Below are 21051 nucleotides of genomic sequence, written 5' to 3' on the forward strand. Positions count from 1 at the left end.
CGTGGATCTCACACCAAAACATAAATTAAACACTATTACAGTTCAGTAAGCTTGTTTAATATGAGTTTTGCACTGTTTAATTGTTTCACTCGGTAACAAATTGGTACACATACGTAACGCAGCTAATTGTTAGCTGTTTTTAATGCTGTTTAGCTCTCGGAAAACAGTTTTCCTGTTGTTCCCATTCTTCCTGAATGCAGCATATTACGTCCGCTACGGCAGCCGTGTAGTCCAGGGTTCAACCCGTCATGAATACGCAGCGATGAGAAGCACATACTAGCGTAATTTTTCTTCGCTATTCATAACCACCACCTTTTAGCACCTTGCTGATGACTTGACATTACTTATCCACATAAAGGAGCCACATACAGGTTGTGGTTTGGTGACTTAATGGGTGGAAAGAAGAAGAAATCGGCCGCTCCGGTGGCCCCGGCAGCAGTAGCAGCAGCAACGGGCAGGAGTGGTGCCGCTGCAGCGGGGAACAGCGTGGCGGAGGAAGCGAAGAAGCAGCCAGCCAGCAACAAGCCGGCTAAACCAGCGAAAGATAACAAGTCAAAAGGTGGTAATACTCGCTAATGGGGCAAATTCTCCCCAGACTGTTTGACTTCACTGGACACTACTCAGGCACAATCTACAGTGTGATGTTACCTGCACTATTTAAGAGCTCCCAGCTTGTTAATATGGTCATTTTTCAGTCTGATAATACTACATTCTATAGGTGTTAATAATATCGTGCCCCGCCATGTATACAGTGACTTCATCGTACTTGTATTTTTGCTTTGATCAGTGTATTAATTTACTGTCTGAACGCCAGGTTGTGCACATTCACTGCCATAACTTTTGCACATGGGGCCTTCTTGTTGTCCCTCATAGTTTCCTCTGTGTTCTTCATTTCATTTCAGTACTTTGTCACGCAAAGATCATGAATCACTTCAGGCTACACCTTCATAAAATCCTTTTTGCTTCTGTGTGTTGCTTGCTTGTCAGACTGGCAAACATGTAAACAACATTGCAGTCTGGTAACTTGTGGTGGATCCATCAATACATTCCATACTAACTATTCATTATTCAGAAGAATGGCCATATTCCATGACAATGTATGTTAACAAATCTGTGATGTAATCAACACATATTACATACTTGTATTGATTATGTCAGTGAAAGTGATAATTGAACTTACATGAAGCGTGACACTGCTCTGCTGTGTCATTACTCCAGCTCCGAAGACCTACAGTCTTTCCAACACTGCCCAGGTCGACACAGGGGGTGTCTCAGACAAGTCCATTCTTAAAGTAAGTTACCATGTTATTACCATGCAACATACTGATTGACTGAAATTGTACATTATTTATTCAGCTGTGAATCTCATCCATCCATCCGTCCATCAAGTGTGTTTCATGCGGAAAAACATTAGAGATGTTGTAATTAATGGTATGTGATGGTATAAAACAGGTTGGTATCCAAGCTGACCTGGAGAAGAAGATCATCAGGCTGATCAATGACTTCAGACAGGAAAATGGGGACAAAGGGCCCATATCAGGCAGACTTACAAACAAGAAACTGCTGGTAAAGACAAAACTTCCCTCTGATTTTTTTGTTTGTTCTTGTGACAGATTGTTGCCTTCATTTTGACTGTGTCTGAATGTGCTTGCAGGACCTGTACACAGCTCTGGAAAAGTTCAACTTTAAGAGAGAACACATTGAGGAAGCGATGAAGAGCAGCGTGCTCTACGGAGGGGATCTGCACTCTGCTCTTGACTGGCTCTGCCTCAACCTTAAAGATGGTAGTAGAGCATCAGCAGTCATTTACATATAACCACTGTTTAGTTCTTGAGAACACAATGCAGCGAAAATCATAACTTTCTTAATTTATTGTCCGTTTTACCAGAGGAGTTGCCAGAAGGTTTTACCCAGCAGATGCAGGAGGAGAGTCAGAGGAGCAGGCCCAGGTTCCAGCCTCCGGCTCACCAGAAACCTGCCGCCCCGAGCCCCAAAGCACCCAACAGCACCCGCAAAGAGACCACCAAGGTTTGCACGTTTGTTAACGAGTGCGTGCTGGCTGGACAGATGTGTGTTGGCTATACAGATATGATATCATAGCTTATAAGTGTTTGTGGTGTCTTCCAGGCCACAGAGAAGGATGAAGCTGCAAGCATGAAGGACTGGATCCTGAGGTATGCAGAGCAGAGCAGTGATGAAGAGGAGGAGGAGGACGATGAAGGAGGGAAGAAGACTGCACGCAATCCTGAACTGGATGAAAAGTTTGACCCAGTAATTAAAATGAATACTGAGATCTATACATTTTTGAAACACTTTAAATAATAATTCAACATTTTGGGAAATTTGCTTCCTTGTTGATAGTTTGTGATTTTTGTAAGAATTAACATATCACATGTGAATTATTGAGCTTTAGAGGTGCTGGTAGGCAAACTCTTTATTACCAGGCTAGCTGTTTCTATCTGTCTCCAGTCTGTATGCTAAGCTAAGCTAACCACCTGCTGGCAGTAGCTTCATATTTACTAAGCAGACAGGAGAGTGGTATCGATCTTCTGATCTAACTCTCTGTAAGGAAGCAGATTTTTTTTTGTATGGATTTCACATGGTTAAAAATCCTCTCCATACTTTTAATGAGACATGTTGATCAGATTCCCCTGTATGGAAAGTTACCACATTTCAACACTAATGTTTAAAGGCAGGAAGTTGTGGTAGTCGAGTGCTCTAAATGTCATAATGTACATTATGTATCTGTCATTATGTATGTGTCATGATGTAGTTGTTTTATAATGGTGTATTATATGTTATTTCTCGCTGTGTAGAATGACCGGTATTTGATCCTCACTGCTCAACTGTATGACGCTAAAGAAATGGCAACTGTTGCCAAGTCCAAAGGAGACAAGGCTGGTCAGAGGATGGCACAGGACAGGATACGCATCATACAGCAAGGTGTGTGTGTGTGTGTGCTTTTACTCTTTCTTGCTGAAATTAAACACCATCTTCAAACTCACTTTTGACTTATATAGAACAAATGCTTTTTGATTCTAGAAATGAAGCAGCTGGAGTCTCACCCCATGTTCAACCCAGCTCTAAAAGTGGTGGACGTACCTCAGAAGGAAAAGAAAGTAGTTCCTGTCAGTGAGGACAAAGAGGACATCACCTTCAGTTTATTTGAGCAAGCTGAAAAGGAACCTCCTGCTGAGAAAGGTTCAATAAACTCCAAGTTAAATTCATTTATTGAGTGACTTAAGCAAAACACAGGTGATAGGTGCTGCATGCACATGATAACCCTAACCCCTTTTCAGTGTAATGTAGTGCAAGACTTCAGAGATTTTTTATCTGAAAAAAGAAAATATTGAAGCTAGCCATGCCTTCTGCGGCTTTCAGAGGACAACATCTGGCTTCAGTCACTTCTGGATTTGTCGCTGATCGATTTGTTTGCATTTTTCTTTGCAGTTGTGAAAAAGAACGAGCCGAAGGACATTCGTAATTTTGACTACACAGCTCGCAGCTGGACCGGGAAGTCTCCCAAACAGTTCCTCATCGACTGGGTCCGAAAGAACCTGCCCAAGAGTCCGGCACCGGCTTTTCACAAGGTTGCTGCTGGTAGATATTGGAAATGCAAGTAAGTGTGTGTGTGTGTGTGTGTGTGTGTGTGTGTGCGTGTGTGTGTGTGTGTGTGTGTTTCTGTGTCCTTGTTCCCATACAGTGTGTTGTACAGAGGGACAATGTTAGAGACAGCCTTGATGTGCTGAAAATCCATTTTAATTGACTCTTCACGCAACAAAAATATATATAAACATTGTTTGAAGAATGAAATGTTCTTGCTGTCAGAGATTCTTTTACACAATTTTTTTATTATAGTTATAACTGAATTTAGAAATATGTTGTATTGATGTGATGCTTATACATCCACCAGGGTGCGTATTCATAGGCCAGATGATTTTCTGGAGGTTTGCCCCACCATCCTGACTGAGGACAGCATGCAGGCTCAACATCTGGCAGCCACACTGGCGCTCTACAACCTGGTTAAAGGACAGGTACTACATGTTACCAAGCCACAGCTCAGCTCAGTTTTAGTCCTACAGTGCCTAAAGTGAATTCTTTCCCTCTCGATCTTTGACTGTCAGTCAGTGCACCAGCTCCTTCCTCCAACCTACAGAGATGTGTGGTTGGAGTGGAGAGACAGCGAGCAGCAGCAACAGGAAGAGAGTCGCGTTGCTGCCAACAAACCTCGAGACCAGTTCATCTCCCGGCTCCTGACCAGACTCAAACAGCAGCAGAACCAGAGCCAAGGGCAGGGGTGTGGACCCCAAGGCCAGGATGGTCTGGGCGGGGCTGGGGACGAAGAGCCTGAAGAGTCCTGGGAGAACCTGGCTGGTCTTGATATTGGGGAGGGAGGAGAGGAAGTGGAGGACAAGAGTGAGAAAAGAGGAGGGAGGAAGGAAGGTGCAGGAGCACTCGAGGCGTCCAGGGAGCTCTTAAGAAAGCTGAAGAAGTCCTCACTTGCCCACAAACTGCAGGTAAATACTTTAAAATTTCCACACAGTACAGTTTGCAGAAAAATAAACACAAGTCATTCACCGAGTATCCTACCTTTAAGGCAGAGCGAGAGCAGCTTCCTGTCTTCCAACACCGGCATCGTGTCCTGGAGGCTCTGAAGCGCCACCCTGTGGTGGTGGTGGCGGGTGAGACGGGCAGCGGGAAGAGTACTCAGATTCCCCAGTTCCTGCTGGAGGAGCTGTTGACCGGGGGCAAAGCGGCACAGCCCTGCAACATCGTGGTGACCCAGCCCCGCAGGATATCTGCCACGAGCCTGGCCTGCAGAGTCAGTCAGGAGCTTGGATGTGAGGATGGACCCGGATCGAAGGTGAATATACATCTTTATGGAGAGGCCGTAAAACTTGGGGGCCCGTAGTGTAAAACATTATCTCTAATATAGGCTGATTGAAATCACTGACACTTGCTGTAATGATCCCGTTTCATGATGTTGTTTCACGTTTAAGTCGTCGCTGTGCGGATACCAGATCCGGATGGAGAATCAGTCTGGGGAGTGGACCCGTCTGCTGTACTGCACCACTGGAGTTCTGCTCAGGAAACTGCAGCATGACAGACACCTCAGCTCCCTGACGCACATCATCGTAGACGAGGTACTGACAGTTTCTGATCAAACACAGTATTTGCAGGTTATAATGTCTTGGTACCCCGTGTGTTGCCATATTATAAGAATCCTTTCCACCCTCAGGTTAATATCTTTGTAGGTGCCATTTTAAGTATCTGGCTATGAAAGGATGCATAAAAGATAAAAAACTTTTTTTTCTCACCTCCATCTTCTCAGGTCCACGAGCGCAGTGTCCAGTCAGACTTCCTGCTAACCATCCTGAAAGACGTGGTTATGAGGAGATCGGACCTGCAGCTGATCCTCATGAGCGCCACCGTGGACTGTGACAAGTTCTCCAACTACTTCAACCGCTGCCCAGTGATCACCATCCCTGGCAGGACTTTCCCAGTGGAGGTGAGAGGAGAGCTGGAGTCTGTGTTTAGTTGACTGCAGGATCTAATGAAATCCCTTCGTCTAATTTAAATGCTTAGGAAGTGGATATCAGGGGGGAGCTGCATCTGTTTTAGCACTGAGCCGCATTTTTGAATTTCAACCCAAGAAGCTGAACCTGAACAAAAAAAAGAACCCGAGGACATGTTGGAGGGAGCGGGATGTACTTTACTTCAAGCTCCTGTGGTTTTGTGTGCAGGTGTTTCACTTAGAGGACATCGTGGAGCAGACGGGGTACATCCTGGAAAAGGACTCGGAGTACAGCCAGAAAATCCTTGAAGAAGAAGAAGAAGTCAGCATCTCTGTCACCCAAAAAGGCGGCAAGACATCACAACACCAGGTGATGTTGGCCCTTTATGTGTGAGACTGGTCTTTTATTTGTGTATGACTTGCTTGTTGATTTTGCTGCTCTAATCTCCGGCAGACTGGAGACACTATAGCAACTCTGAAAACATGGTTTCAAATCTTTTCTTTCTTTATAACATTAAATATTAATAACTAAATAAGCAGCAATCAAAACTAAAGTTTCTAAAATCATTCATTCATACATAGGTATTATTTATTTACAGTTTATTTCCAACCCCAGAATTTAGCTAATCCTCTTTATCAGGAGTGTGTGGGTGTGGTATAATCAGATTAACGGTGGCCTGGCAACATAAGGAAACATCCCACAACTTTTATCAAATTTTGATTCAGATATTGATTATTATAAATTGTGATTGGAACACATCACCTCTCTTCCACCTGAGCCCTGAGAAAAACACACAAATTCAGAAATCTCTCATGTTAAGTAGCAGATTATTTTGAGTTGATGTAAGACCACATTACTCACATTAGGAACAAATTAATAGAAGATAGGTTTTCACTGCCTTTAAATGACTTGTTTAATTACAGGACACATTACTGAGCATTGGCTGTTAATGGATCTGACCAGGGGTCTCCTGCCCCTCAAGAGAGTGGATTGATGTTCTGCTGGGATTTATAATATGTGTGTTTCTGTCTGTATCAGGAGGTGATATTGAGGGACTCCTCCTCAGGCTGGGACCTGGGTCCTGACCTCGACCACTTCAGTAGCAGGACCCGGCAGGTGCTGCAGTACATGAACCCTAATAAGATCAACATGGATTTGCTGGTTGACCTTATAGACTACCTAGGTGCAAAACATCATCATGCTTGTTTCAGACAGCACAAAGTTCATATTAAGTACACGTTTTCGTCTTATGTTATGTGTTAAATTTGTGTTTGGTTTTTTTTCTGGTCAGACAAATCCCCACAATTTGCAGATTTGGATGGAGCCGTTCTCGTATTCCTCCCAGGTCTGGCTCACATCCAGCAGCTGTACGACCTGCTCTCCTCAGACAAGAGGTTCAGGGACAAACACAGGTGACGAACACACACGCAGCTAAAAGTAACACACTAAACTGTACATTTAAGTTGACCTTTTACCTCCGTCTCACTCTGAGTCTTGTCTGTTACTTTAAGGTACAGGATTGCTGCTCTCCACTCCACTCTTTCATCAAAGGACCAGGCTGCTGCCTTCACAGTGCCCCCTGCTGGAGTTAGGAAGGTACTACTGAATATGTCACAGTATAATAAAGCATTGTGAAATAAAAATATATAGCAGCTTTTAGGTAATGTAGTGAATTGCTTTCTCACCACTAGCTGATACTTTCTCATGTTTTGAAAACAGAAAACAGAAGTTTAAATACTCCTTAAAAATAAAATGATTTCACAGAGCAACTGAACAAATATATTCACAAGTCCTAAAAATCCCCTCTGCTCTGCTCTGCTCTGTCTCTTCTTTAGATTGTGTTGTCGACTAACATTGCTGAGACGGGTGTGACCATTCCTGATGTTGTGTTTGTCATCGACACTGGGAAGACCAAAGAAAATAAGTAAGTGCTCATTAACGATACCAGTAAAGTCTTTCATGTTATTGTATCGTTATTATATTATATCTTCTCATATTACAACATGAAGCTTCACTCTAAATGATTTGATTTGTGTCATGGCTTCACTAAAAAATATTTTATCTTAATTGTCTGTCTCTATGAATTGAGACCATAAACAACACAGCCATGCTAACAGCTTTAGCCACGGCAGTGCTCTGAGCTAAATGCTAATGGCAGCAATGTCAGAATCATGAATGTCTTTACAAAATTTCATAGCAGTTGTTGATATCTCAGTCTGGATCGAAGTGGTGACAGACCAACAGATCAATATTCCCACCCCTGCAGCCACAGAAGTACTATGGCTAATGATCACACTAAAGAGAAAACAGAAGTGAGGCTGGTTGCAGAGAGACTTGACTCTGCTCTGTTGTGTCGATCAGGTACCATGAGAGCAGCCAGATGAGTTCTCTGGTGGAAACTTTTGTTTCCAAAGCCAGCGCCCTCCAGAGGCAGGGGAGAGCGGGACGTGTCCGAAACGGCTTCTGCTTCAGGCTCTACCCGAAATTCAGGCATGGAGCTGTCTTCACTCACTATGCAGAGATGAGATGAAAAACATAATTATTCCTCTTACTTATTCCTGTTTTTGGTCAAGTGTTGATCTGTTCTGTTGTTGTGTAACCCATCTGACCTCAGGTTCGATGCGTTCATGGATTACTCCATACCAGAGATACTGCGCGTCCCACTGGAGGAGCTCTGTCTTCATATTATGGTATATAAATCACACTCAGTTACACAGACATAGAAATAAAAATACACAAAAGAGGCAACCACTTCTACCTTCTACCTCGTGGAAACGTTATCAAAGCGTCTGTTAAAGTGTTCTTCACTCCCCCCCAAATCCCCTTCTCCCCTCTGGTAGAAATGTCAGTACGGCTCCCCGGAGGACTTCCTGAGCCGGGCCCTGGATGCTCCTCAGCCCCAGTCAGTCAGTAACGCCATCAACCTGCTGAGGAAGATTGGTGCGTGTCACCCCAGCGATCACATCCTCACCCCTCTGGGACACCACCTGGCGAGTCTGCCCGTCAACGTGAAGATCGGCAAGATGCTGATCTATGGAGCCATCCTCGGCTGCCTGGAGCCTATAGTACGTCCCTCTGCCTCATTATTATCAGAAAACAAACACTCCAACTATGATTCTTTTGCAACTGTATTAGGATTGCTAATACTTCTATTAACATATTATTTCATAATTATATATTTTAAAGTCCTGACTGCTTTCATATCTTACCGTGAATATTAATAGAAGATTTGTTTCAGGCAACGATCGCAGCAGCCATCACTGAGAAGTCTCCTTTCTCCACACCGATGAACAGAAAGGATGAAGCTAACCTGGCCAAAGCTGCACTGGCATTGGCCAACTCTGATCACCTGACCATATACAATGCATATTTGGGGTATGGACTGCTCTGAAAATACCTGAAATTGCATGTTTGGGATTTTTGGAAGCCTCTCACATTGATCACACACTCATATTGAATATTAATGTGATTTAATGAGAGTAGAAGAATTACAAATTAAAAATGTTGTGAGGGGTTTAACAAATATCTGCAAGTCAGAAAACATATTTAGAAAACGTACTTAAAGGTCCTAAAAATAACTACTGCTATCAAGAATCGGTTGCCTTCTGCAAAAATACTGCTATGACAAAATCTCTGATGATGTATCTGACCTGTTTTCTGTGATACTGTCAGGTGGAAGAACTCACAGACGGAGGGACAGAGAGTAGAGATGTCCTACTGTAGGAAACACTTCCTCAATCGAACAGCTCTCATCACAATAGAGGTATCAAGCACACATACGTTTGCACACACACACACACACACACACACACACACACACACACACACACTCACCTGGGCCTCTCATCACTTATTTAAATAATTTTCTCTTCCTCCTCCTGCCCAACAACCACGTTGTCTGACATCTTCCACCCAGGATGTGAAGCACGAGCTGATGAAGATGATGGAGCAGGCAGGTTTCTGGTCGTCTCGCTCCTCATCTCACTCCAAGCTGCAGACACCGTCGCTGTCCAAGCAGCGGATCTCGGTCCTGAACGCAGTACTGGCGGCAGGGCTCTACGACAGCGTGGCGCGGGTCTTGTGCACCCCCTCCGTGGACGTGCTCGAGCGGGTGGCCTGCACAGTGGAGACCCCTCAGGGCAAGGCGCAGGTCCATCCCTCATCAGTTAACCGCAACCTGCAGACACACGGCTGGCTGCTGTACCAGGAGAAGGTATGGATGAAGAGTTTGTGTGTGTGTGTGTGTGTGTAATATCTGTTTATCTCCAAGTCTCATTTGTGCTAATAACTGCTTATCATCAGGTGAAATACACTAAGATCTACCTGCGGGACACCACTCTGATATCTCCTTTCCCCATGCTGCTGTTTGGAGGCGACATTGACATTCAGCACAGAGAGAGGCTCATCACGCTAGACAGTTGGATACACTTTCAGGTCAGATGACCCGGGTTGCTCTTGACTTTTTGTATCGTTTCCTTATCGGTCCCTTCCTGTAGCAGCAGAGGTTGCGTCTTTGCAAACTTCACTTTGTAGGTTCACGAAATAAGATATTATTTGTTGTTGCTTCAGTTTCAGGGCCTTGGAATTGTGCATGTTTGCTTACTGTGACAATAATGCAGCAGAGCCATTGTTATTAATCACACCTGTGCTTATTTAATTTAATCTGTGTTCCCCTTTACAGGCTCCTGTACGGATTGGTGTGATCTTCAAACACCTGAGGAAGCTGATGGACTCTTTGCTTGAAAAGAAGCTTGAGAATCCCAGGATGAATCTGGAAGGTAAACCCAAGCATTAAAGTTTTTGTTTTTCCTACATGAAGCAGCATCAAATTAAAACACTTTTTCACAGTGTTTACATGGTTGCACTGAAAAAATGTTAAAAATAATGGATACACATACACTTTCTTGCTGCCATAAATACCCACTAGCAACAAATACACTGTTTCATCTTTCTTTGTGAAATGTTTGCTAAGAACTACAGTGTCTAGCTATTCGAGGACATTTCTGAGCCTTTTTAAAACAGGAACCTCTATACTTGTGATCTGTTTTTAAAAAAGGTGTGATTGTTTTAAGTAGGAACTTGTAGGCTTGGCTGAGAGCTACAGGCTGGGTATGCTCAGAAAGTATTGACATAAAGACTAATGCATTGTGGGTGCGGTCTTGTCAGGGATCTGTTGACAGTTGCTAAAATCTTTCTCAAAGTTTTTCCTCATTAAGGATTATTTTTTTATAAGGAACAGTTTAAATGTCTGCAGATAAGGATTATTTTGCTTGATCTGATCTGATCCAGTCCGTCTCTGTCCGTCTTAGGTGAGAGGACCATCCAGATGATTCTGGATCTGATCAAATCAGAACATGCTGCGTGATACCAAGAACCTCCAGGACCTTTCCATACACTATCAACAGGCTCTGCACCCTGTCGTCCTGCCGACAAAAGTGCTTCCCGTTTCAGCTCTGCTATTCAGGATTAACGCCTGCAGACACGCAGCAACCACTGGACAGATGTGGGATGAACTCTTACTCACATTGAGGAGGACTGTATAATATGAAATGCAAAAGGACATCCTGAAAATTGGGAGAGTAAAAAAATCAATAATGAGATAATGATGTTGCCAAAAGTGCGGGAAATAAAGCTGTATTGATTTTCATTTGAACCATTTCTTGTGTCAATGTTGATAATCAAAATGAAATACACAAGTGTGACTGCAGGCACCAAACAGCCAAACAGTATGTTGAAGGTGGGTCAGGTATCATAGGGGCAGAATTAAGAGTTAAACCTAGTAGTAGAATATGTGGAACTTGGTCCAGTATTACACACCAGATATAGTCAAGTCAAGAAAATGCAAAAAGAGAAACCGTTGCTACATCTTAATACAAAACCATAAAACACCAAGTGAGCTGCATAGTGAAATGATGATCCCTCTTTACTCCTGCAGTTTCAAACGGTACAACAACAATAACAATAATGAGATGTTATTAACATAAATTAAGCTACATCAAAGTGCAAAAACAATCCTCCTCCAGAATCCAGAAAATATTGCGCATCTTCATCATATGTGCATTTCAGTCACTTGAACGTCCATGCAGAACATTGAACTTCTAACTTTCTTACATTGGAAATGATTCTATTGTTCAACATGTTAGGATGCAGGTTAAGTGACAAAGTACCGGATTTTAACTGGAAAACTGATGAAAAACAGGGTCTGTAGTAATCCATATACTGTAGAGACAGTAAGTAAGAGGTCTGTGTGAGCCTTTAGGTTCAGCTCATGAGACCGCTGTCAGCTGACACTGTATTCTATCACATAAGAGGAAATGAGAATCAGTGAGCAGATGACGTGTTACCTTAGTATGTGCATATTTAAAATCTGAAAACTACAAAAACAAACTGAAGATAAATTAAGTTGCGGCTCTGCAGAAAGCTCTATATCTGGACAATAGAAAGTCCCTATTAAGTTTATACAGAAATGAGTTAGACGTCACTGCTTCTTGTGTTTCTTTATAACCTTATTAGCTTCTGATTATAAAAGTACACACAGGAACCTTAAGATAAAATAATGATGGTTACTGCACTGTATATAACACAGTGATATATGCTCAAAATACCACTCAAAATACCTCATCTAAACTATTCATGTACACAATTATGACATTCATTTTCCACATGGTATGACCAAGAAAAACACAAAAGAGGAAGTAATGAGACATAAGTAAACTTCATGTCCATTACAAAGCTCCAACACTGCACATGACGTCCAGTAACTGCTCCAGCATGTGTGTGTTAGTAGTGGATAACACTGTAGCCTGCGTCCTGCGCTGTGGAGTAGACTATGCCATCTGCAATCAAAGCAAAGATCAAAAACACTGTGGTTAAGTGTGTAAAGGTGAAAGCCTGCAGCCAACAATCGGTAGATGATAAAGCCACAAGTCCCTCCACTGAAAAGGCCTTTTGCATCCACTGCTGGAAGACTGAAGTGTAAATGTGGCAATTAAAGGTCTTTTAAGGCTCAGTTTCTGAACACAGGCTGTGTGCATTTCTGTGTGGACTGAGCACCTTGATACGTTCGCAGTATTAACATAGAACCTAGACCTGCTTTATAATCAAAATAAGACATGGAGATGTCACTTCATACAATATGGGATCTTTAAACGAAACAACATATTTAAGCAAATGAAAACATACCCTGACTGCTGTGTGTTGGATCAGGTAATGCCCCCCTCCTGTAAATTCACAAAACAAGGTACACAATTAGCACTGATAGTTAGTGTATGATTGTGAATAAATGAGTAAGCAGACCGGTGGCGGCCTCTCCTGGAGTCCTTCTCTTCTTTACCTGATGACTGGTGGAGGCAGGCGAGAGGGTGGAGCAGTTGGAGACCTCTGACCGCTGTAGAAGTTTTCATACAGAACCGGAGCTTTAAGAGAGAAAGACTGTTCATGTTAAACTCCCTGGTTAATTGTTAATGCCACAGAACTGACAATCACTAGTTTTTCCTTCATACCTGGTGGTTTATCACCGGTCCGCCTGAGGTTTACAAAGTGTTCGATATCTTCCTGGACGTGACACTGTTCCAGTGATTTTCTCACTTCCTCGTACAGCTATGCACCCCACCACATGCAGAGACACAGTGAAATCAAGGTCAGAGTCCACTTTAAACACACCTTTATAGATGACCAGAAATAGATGTTTGTTTATTGAAGTTTATACGAGTGAGACTCTCATAACAGTTTTTTTTTACCAGCTGTGACGGTGTTGCTGGTATTGTTTTCACCTTGTGAGTGTCTGTGTGTGCGTCATCATGACAAAATGTATTCCAGGCTACACCTACAGTAGCAGGAACCACCACAGAGGCAGTTCTGAGTAGTGTGGCAGGTGTTTATACACCTGTCTGTGGGTAGAGTTTGATAGCGTCACAGCCGTGCAAGATACAGTCACAAAAAACTTTATGGGTGTGCGAAGTTCGAAGACGGGTGTGGTCATGAATCCTGAGGAGTCATGTTGATGGGCATCACAGCTTGTGTGATCCCGAGTGCAAGATGGTCTCTAGTATGGCAGATGACTTCTGTTTTCGATTGATTTGATGAGAACAAGCTTTAACCACACACTAATATATTGTCGCCCCAGTTTCCTGTTTATATATTCAGCGTTAATTTGAAAACATATTTGCGATGAAGTCAAATATTTATTCTTTGTTTAGTTCTCTTTTTGGTCTCTATCTTGAGGGAAATATCTGTCTCATTAACAACTTGATGCTTCATCATGTGCACTGGTTAGTTGCTAACTGTGCTGGACAGTGGGTTTATCAGAGGTTTTACAATGAAAACAACTTCCTGCTGCAGCTGATAATGAGGCTAATGAATGCGGTGAGAATGAACCAAAACAGTAAAGTTATGGGCTGTAAAACCAAGACAAAGAGCTGAAAGATGCTAAAATGCTCTGTAGAGCTAAGGCAAACTGCAGGGTTCAATGACAATTTTCTATGAGTTTGTAACTATGAGCGACCACTTTCACATTAGTCACACTTACTTGATCCATTGCTAATATGAAAGTATTGATTATAGCAGCTTTAACGTTGATGTTAACTGTGGGCTTTACCTCATCACTGGTCACACACTGCTGGGAAAGTTGGTTTAGGTGAGTCCAGACTGTGTTTCTCAGAAAGTTGATACGCTCCACTGACTGTTTTTCAAACATCTGTCGAGGAAAACATTCAACTTATTCACATGATGTGCAGTATATTCAAACTTTAGGACTCTTGAATCGTTCACAGTCTTACCTCACAGGCATTGACATGTTCCCTCAGCCATTCATCTCTAACTTTTCCCAGTGCGGTCACATTCTGATGGTATAACCTGTCTGCAACCCAAACACATTATTATTATTATTAATAAACTGTTATCTATTAAACTCATCCCGGTTTTGTGCTTTAATAATCTAAGAGAGCCCCAGACACATGCTGAAGTGTCCTTGGGCAAGACACTGAAACATCACCTTAGTATGTTACCTCGCTGCCATCAGTGTGTAAATGTGTGTGTGTGAATGGGTGACCTAGAGGCAAAATGTGAAGCAATTTTTGATAAAAGCAGGGTTTTTTTTTTAAAACTTACCTGCTTCTTCTGCATTATGTTTTGCTTGCTGTGCTTTTGAGTAGAGCTGAAAGGTGATGAGTTAAAAAAGAACAAAACACACATGAGTACAAAGTTTTCTTTGGTGGGTCTGAAGCTAACACATCACAAATAACAAATACAGTGGCACTCATATAAGTGGTCTTATGAACATTATCAATTTGGCACCTCTCAGATATAACTCAGCTGGTACACCACACGGTAGATGGAGGAAGTCTAAGGCACAAAGATAACACTAGTACATTTATTGAACACTAATGTTTTATTAGGGGCTAAATCTGCATCAGAGTCAAATCTAAGTCACCAAGCTTAGACTCATCACAGCACATAGCTCTACCAGTCTTATAGAAATCATACAAAAAGTGAATTTATTCCATACAACAACTCTTTCCTTTTTCACACTAGGGGACACACACAATTTCACAACAGTGCCTGAAATGGTTCATGGAGAAAGGGCAAATCTTCACACATGAGAGGCCTGAACCAGTGAATGTTGGACATTCTTGCCTGATGACTGACTTAAATTATTAACTGAAAATCAAAATTGTTGTTCATTTTCTATCAATCAGGTAATAGCACCGATCTTGATGTTTGCTGGTGACACTTTCTGTACAGTTTTCATTTCTTACGTGACCAAAATAGACATAAGCGTAACCGTCGTGGAGAAAATAAATGTTCCATGAAACTCCTCTGTACCTTCTCAATGTGCTTGGTGTTGTTGGTGTTGGTGTTTCGGTTCACGTTCTGATCCGCCTCTTCTTTATCTCGGCATTTCTGTTCATACGTCTTCTTTGACTGGGGACAGAACCACATGATAGCTTTTTAATGCATCACCATCAGCTGTTGATTCATGGTATCCTCTGCTGTTGGGCTGCGTCAGTTTACCAGCATCAGTTCTGTTATTGCTACAGACTAAGTTTATATCCACTCAGCTGAATAATGCATCACATCTACTTCTTCTTTTGGCTATGATTTTCATGGCGCCAAATGATGCCCTGGCGTTCACTTCCCAGACTGGTCGATACAACTTCCCCCACCAAAGAGGAAGAACAGAGGGATGCAATAAGACTGGCATTTTCACTATTGTCACAACGCAACTGAAACTCATCTGACACAAATCTCAAATAGACTGATGTACTGTGTCGCTTTGTTTAAAAATACTTCTGGTTTTTCTCCTACCTTAAAGGTAGCACAACACCGGCAAAAGCAAAAGCTTGGTTCTATCATCTAGATATTTAAATATAGATAACAGAGTAATTTCACTTTGGTTTTCAGGTCAATCACAGTATCATTAACTCTGCATGTGACTGAACCTGCATATAGTTAGCTCAGCTTATCAGTAACACACTACAAGGGAAAGAAGCAGAAAAATTCTTGGGGTAAAGTTTGATAGCGGCCTTGTAAACATTTATTTAATGTTGAGCTTGTAATAATTAACTCTGTGTGGCCTTTCGAGTATTACTTACATCCATTGTCTTCTTGAAGTGTGTGGACCTCTGTTTGTGGAGGGCATCCATCTGTTGTTCTAGCTGAAATGACAAGGTTGTATCTCGTCACCAGCTTGTTGAGTGTAGCAAAGATGCCTCGGTCACCTCAGTGCACCACGGTACCAACCTTTTTCCTGACTTCCTTTTGTTTTTCTCTGAATTCCTCCAGTTTCTTGGCCTCTTCCCTCATGCTCTGCGCCAGTTGTAAGTGTGATAGACTCACATGTTCCATCTCTGCAGGGAGAAGGGTTGTTTGGATTGTGGTCTACACAGAAATAATGAACTGACACATACAGGAAACGGAAATAATGCTGGTGAAAGACGCTATAATTAAAAATGTTCAACACTTACGTAATTTGAACACGTCCAGGGATCTTTTTAATGTGCTTAAAGAACAAAAGGAACAAATATTAAATAGGGATTCTATACATTACATAATCTACATAAAACAAGTAACTTCAGTGCATTAGTAAGACCTTTTAATAGCCACTACGATGATTATTGGGTCACTATGATTTTATCAGTGTTGCCTGTCCCACCCTCCCCCCACAGGTCTTCCTGCTTTCTAACAGAAACAGCAGAAACAAAGCCACAAAAATCATGTGACCACAGATAGAATAGGAACTAGACTTGCTGATACAGAACATCATGTCAACACTTACACGTAGAATTGGACCGACTGAAAAGTTATTATTAAGAAACTGGAAACTGCAAAGTAATGCAGTCATCGTTTCCACATTTTTACAGAGTTAAAATTATCCCATGCTCGGTGATCTCTCTCTCTCTCTCTCTCTCTCTCCTCTCTCTCTCTCTCTCTCTCTCTCTCTCTCTCTGCAATGCTTTCAAACTGCAAGGCATCATGTCAGTTCTGCAGACACAGATTAATTCATTTCACTGTGAAAATAGAACTGGTCAAACACATAATAACACAGAGGTTGCTTACTTCATCTCATTGTGTCCACACACCTTCTTGGACAAACCAAGGAGATCTTTAGCATATTTCTCTTCAATTGAAGCCCTGAAAAAACAGAAAAAAACAAAAGTGCACCCGGTATACAAGCATATCAGCAAAGAACACAAGCGAACACACAGGACATCCCTTTAGCGGATAAATTGAAAAAGAAGTTAGATGGAAAACTGCACTGACATCAGTGACAGGTTGTGTTTTGTTACTAGTTTACGTATAAACCCAACTCAGTCATCACTATCAGCCAGTGGACATTTTTGGAAATGAACCTCATAAATTCATGCCAATTTGTTTGTTAACTGATAAGGAAAAAGACAGGACTACGTGTACACTGACATATGTGATGCCATGAATGGAGTGTGAGTGGCTTCCTCCAGAAAACGACAGTCTCTCCCACAGCATCACATGGTTTTACACAAAACTCTTGGTGAAGCAATGTAAGTAAAGTGGACTAAATATAAAAATCCTTATTTGGAAAACTCCAAACAGAGGCAACACTTTACTTTAAGTCGCCCTATCTACGGCTTAAAAGCAGTATATAAATGTTTATGGACGCATTTGTCAACAAGTATAACTCCTCTTGTGGATACCAATAAATTAAGGCTGGTGTATAAACAGATAATTAATGACAATGTCGTAAAACACAGTTGAAATAAAAAAAAAAAATGTCCTCATAAGAAAAGTTGCTGATAAATACTGTCAATTAAGAAACACTTAAAACTGTGTTTATAGCTACTGACCTACATTTTAATATGTAATAAACCAATTATGATCAGGGCGGTGTTACCAAAACACAAGCGCTCACTGAGTGGGGCTCCTAATCTAGACGTACCGACCACGGTCATTTATCTGTGGGATCTGTGGGAAAACACAGGGCAGCAAGGGTAACAAACCAGGAAATAACTGCTTAGACTTTTTCTAATATTGATGACCTGACTTCCTCACCATTTTATTGAGTCTGCACAGGTTCCTGCACATCAGGAACTACACAAGTCCATGACAGACATCCAAACGACAAGGTGCAATTCACATTACACAGATGAAGTCTATACCATTGCCCAGAAAAGAGGAATTAAAATGTTAAAAGTTGCATAACTCCACTACAAAATCTATCTTGATGGTGCTTGATAATAAATTATTTATTATGAAAGGCTCAGAGCTGCAGCACTGTGGGCCAGACACTCTTTTTCTGTTCCTTTTTCTCAGTAGAATTAATTTCCGCTGGTCTACCATGATGCAGCATTGAGTAGGGTAAATGCTCATTTACTTGCAGATTAAAGGTAAATCTTCCATATCAGAATAAATCCATTTGTGTTATAGTCCATTTTGAACATAAATCATATTAGATTTGAACATTTGTAAGGTGGATGTAAAAAATGTGCCTTTTGGAATTATTTTGCTGGCATTTGATAGTGTCATCGCAGCAACACTGGCAGACTGCAGGATAATGCTAGCAAAGGATTTCACCTTAATTCTCCTCTGTTTAACATTTTCAGAAGACTGCACCACTGGAAACTTTTGGCAAACATAAGAAAATGATTTTGACCGATCAAACACAACATGATGTAACATTTCTGAGAAGTTCCAGGTTGAAATGAACTCAAGACATCATGTTCAACCTCTCTTTCTTCTTCTGGTATCCAGCTGTCAATGTAACTCATGTTGTTTCTTCTTCATTTTTTTTTTTTTTTGCTTCTTTTCCCCTCAAGTCTATTTCATCATTTCTGAGCGGGAAGCGACTTCAGCATTGCAAAGACATGCTTCATCATTGTAGTCTTTGAAAGTTCAATGTCCACCTCCACTAAAAACTTCTTCTGTCTTAGTTGTTATAACTTGTGCCACTTCTCTCACGGTCAAACCTTAGACTGTAACTTCCCACAATCATGACTCCACAACATCTACAGCTCAAGTTCCTTCTCCTTATTATGTTTCATTTTCACCTAACTCCCTTCATCTGACTCTTTTACCTCACCCCCTGTCACCCCATCACCCAGTCAACTATTTTTCAAATTCAAACAAATTCTCATTTTTTACTGCAACACAAAGTAAGTCTGCCTATTATAAAGCCATCAAGATTACAACCAGGCCTATGAGTTTGTCTCATTACGTTTGCATGCGTAGCCTCATGTTATACTGTGACTATCCATCTCGCTACTTATTAATTGTCTGATAACAACTAGCACAGCTGCAAACCCAGGAAGCACAGTTGGCCAGTAATTTATAGCTAGAGAACAGTTAAGCCGACTTGGACCTGAGCAGAACTAACATATGAATATCGTGCATCATTCCATATGCAAATCACGATGTTACCTGGCTTTCATGAAATCCTCCACCTCCTTGCATGTCCTCTTGCCATCATTGAGATACTGGATGATGGCGTCATAGCCACCGGTGCAGGTCAGGTCAGAGTTCTGTCAATAAGATGGAAAATAGTTCATTCTGTTCGTCGTCCGTGGTTATAGAAATCACATTACAATTGGGTTCTTTGTTTAGATTAATACTCTATGTCCAGTTTACACATAGACATTACATTATACACATATTAATATTTCAAAACGCAACAACTACCTCTAATACCCAGTCCTTTACTGTAAGACGGACAGGCTCTGTGTTTTATTCTAAATTCACACAGTGAAACCCCAGAGACAACACGACACACAGACATAAAGAAAGCACTTTAACATGAGGACCTTTCACAGAGAGTGTAAATTGATGTTTTGAATAGCACCTCTCCATAATTTAGGTAAGCTTAGGGTAACAGAACTATAATCATCTAAACCATGTGAATGTCAAAATCAGTGGGTTATTGACTTTATATCTCTGTTAATGATCTGAGACTATGTTTAGCTGAGTTGCTAATTTAATTATACAAGAGTCTATAAGGAAATGGATTTTTTTTACAGGAGTGAAATGTAACAAAGAACATTTGTTTAAGTACAAATTAACTTGAGTATTTCCATTTTACATTACTTATTCTCCACATTGAGAGGGAGATATATATATATATATATATATATATATATATATATATATACAGCTTTTGGTACTAGTAACAAGTTGTAAGTAGTTTATACAGTAAACTTTTACCTACAAAACATATGATGCATTATCTGAAAGTATATTAAAAAAAAATGGCTCCACTTCAACCAACCACTTACACATGAATGCATAAACACAATAATGTCCTGACTAGTTTGTACTTTGACCTTAGATACTTTAAATAAGCATGACTTTATCAAACATAATACCATGCTGATAATATTTGCTTAGCCTCCTTAATAGCTTAGTTACTCAAGCAGCGTTGTTAATGCAGTACTTTAACCTGAGTATTACAATGTGGTTTAGGTAATATTACTTAAGGAAAGTATCTGAATACTTCGATGAGGTCGAGTAAAGTTTTTCTAATTCACATCAAAATTTGACTACAACAGAAACAGAAACTACAGTGGAAAAACTTCACTTACTACTATCAGACATTTTCTCTTTATGATTGAGTTACGAGGCTACCTAACGCTTTTCGACAAAACGTTAGTATTAGAAATAATAATAAACAAATAAACTCAAACCAGAGAATAAAGAACTCACCCAGAAGAAATCCTTGAAATGTAGATTTTTCATAGTTGTGAAATGTGGCAGATCGCAGCAGAGCAGCGTTTCAGCAGGTCTGACTGAAAGCCTCTGCTGCTCTGCCTCTTCAGCTTTTGCGCTGCCAGTCAAACTCACGCATGCGCATTGATGATGATGATGATGATAATGATAATCAAACCAGTCTTCACACTTGCACTTTGTATCCAGGTCCATATATGGAAGATTCAAAATGTCGAAATTAAACAAATTAAACAAAGAAATATAGCGACATACAAAACTCAGTGTATTATGGCAGTTTCATTATATCCCAGAAACCAACCTAAAGCCTCTGCACTGTTTGCTGAAATATGTTTATGTTTGAATGTGA

At 41.2% G+C, this 21051-nt stretch overlaps 2 protein-coding genes across 2 annotated transcripts; one reads left to right on the forward strand and one right to left on the reverse strand.

Annotated features, from left to right (window-relative positions):
• The first annotated feature begins 235 nt into the window (after positions 1-235).
• dhx29 (DEAH (Asp-Glu-Ala-His) box polypeptide 29) lies at positions 236-11163 on the forward strand. Its single transcript, XM_056403741.1, has 28 exons — positions 236-559; positions 1219-1292; positions 1453-1566; positions 1655-1784; positions 1889-2028; positions 2128-2271; positions 2817-2943; positions 3043-3201; positions 3451-3619; positions 3914-4034; positions 4125-4517; positions 4598-4864; positions 5001-5144; positions 5333-5509; positions 5745-5885; positions 6555-6699; positions 6808-6928; positions 7028-7112; positions 7352-7440; positions 7878-8006; positions 8131-8206; positions 8357-8581; positions 8755-8891; positions 9189-9279; positions 9433-9729; positions 9819-9950; positions 10198-10294; positions 10826-11163. The coding sequence occupies exons 1-28, from the start codon at positions 391-393 to the stop codon at positions 10879-10881; spliced, it is 4149 nt and encodes a 1382-aa protein (XP_056259716.1). The 5' UTR covers positions 236-390; the 3' UTR covers positions 10882-11163.
• A 258-nt stretch (positions 11164-11421) lies between these two features.
• pstpip2 (proline-serine-threonine phosphatase interacting protein 2) lies at positions 11422-20813 on the reverse strand. The gene is made up of 14 exons (XM_056403742.1): positions 20682-20813; positions 19407-19507; positions 17073-17147; positions 16481-16515; positions 16257-16363; positions 16109-16171; positions 15339-15437; positions 14625-14670; positions 14294-14373; positions 14113-14211; positions 13019-13115; positions 12850-12931; positions 12699-12736; positions 11422-12352 (listed from the first exon to the last, which is right to left on the reverse strand). The coding sequence occupies exons 1-14, from the start codon at positions 20712-20714 to the stop codon at positions 12297-12299; spliced, it is 1011 nt and encodes a 336-aa protein (XP_056259717.1). The 5' UTR covers positions 20715-20813; the 3' UTR covers positions 11422-12296.
• Positions 20814-21051: the final 238 nt, after the last annotated feature.

Source organism: Seriola aureovittata, chromosome 18, assembly GCF_021018895.1.
Source record: "Seriola aureovittata isolate HTS-2021-v1 ecotype China chromosome 18, ASM2101889v1, whole genome shotgun sequence".
Classification (NCBI taxonomy): domain Eukaryota; kingdom Metazoa; phylum Chordata; class Actinopteri; order Carangiformes; family Carangidae; genus Seriola; species Seriola aureovittata.

Coding starts and splice junctions, on each gene's coding strand:
- dhx29 (XM_056403741.1), top strand. CDS start 391: ATGGGTGGAAAGAAGAAGAAATCGGCCGCTCCGGTGGCCCCGGCAGCA. Junction 6,700..6,807: donor TGACCTTATAGACTACCTAG/GTGCAAAACATC, acceptor TTTTCTGGTCAG/ACAAATCCCCACAATTTGCA. Junction 7,113..7,351: donor CCCCTGCTGGAGTTAGGAAG/GTACTACTGAAT, acceptor TCTCTTCTTTAG/ATTGTGTTGTCGACTAACAT.
- pstpip2 (XM_056403742.1), bottom strand. CDS start 20,714: ATGAAAAATCTACATTTCAAGGATTTCTTCTGG. Junction 19,508..20,681: donor ATTTCAAGGATTTCTTCTGG/GTGAGTTCTTTA, acceptor TCTTATTGACAG/AACTCTGACCTGACCTGCAC. Junction 14,374..14,624: donor ACATAATGCAGAAGAAGCAG/GTAAGTTTTAAA, acceptor TTTGGGTTGCAG/ACAGGTTATACCATCAGAAT.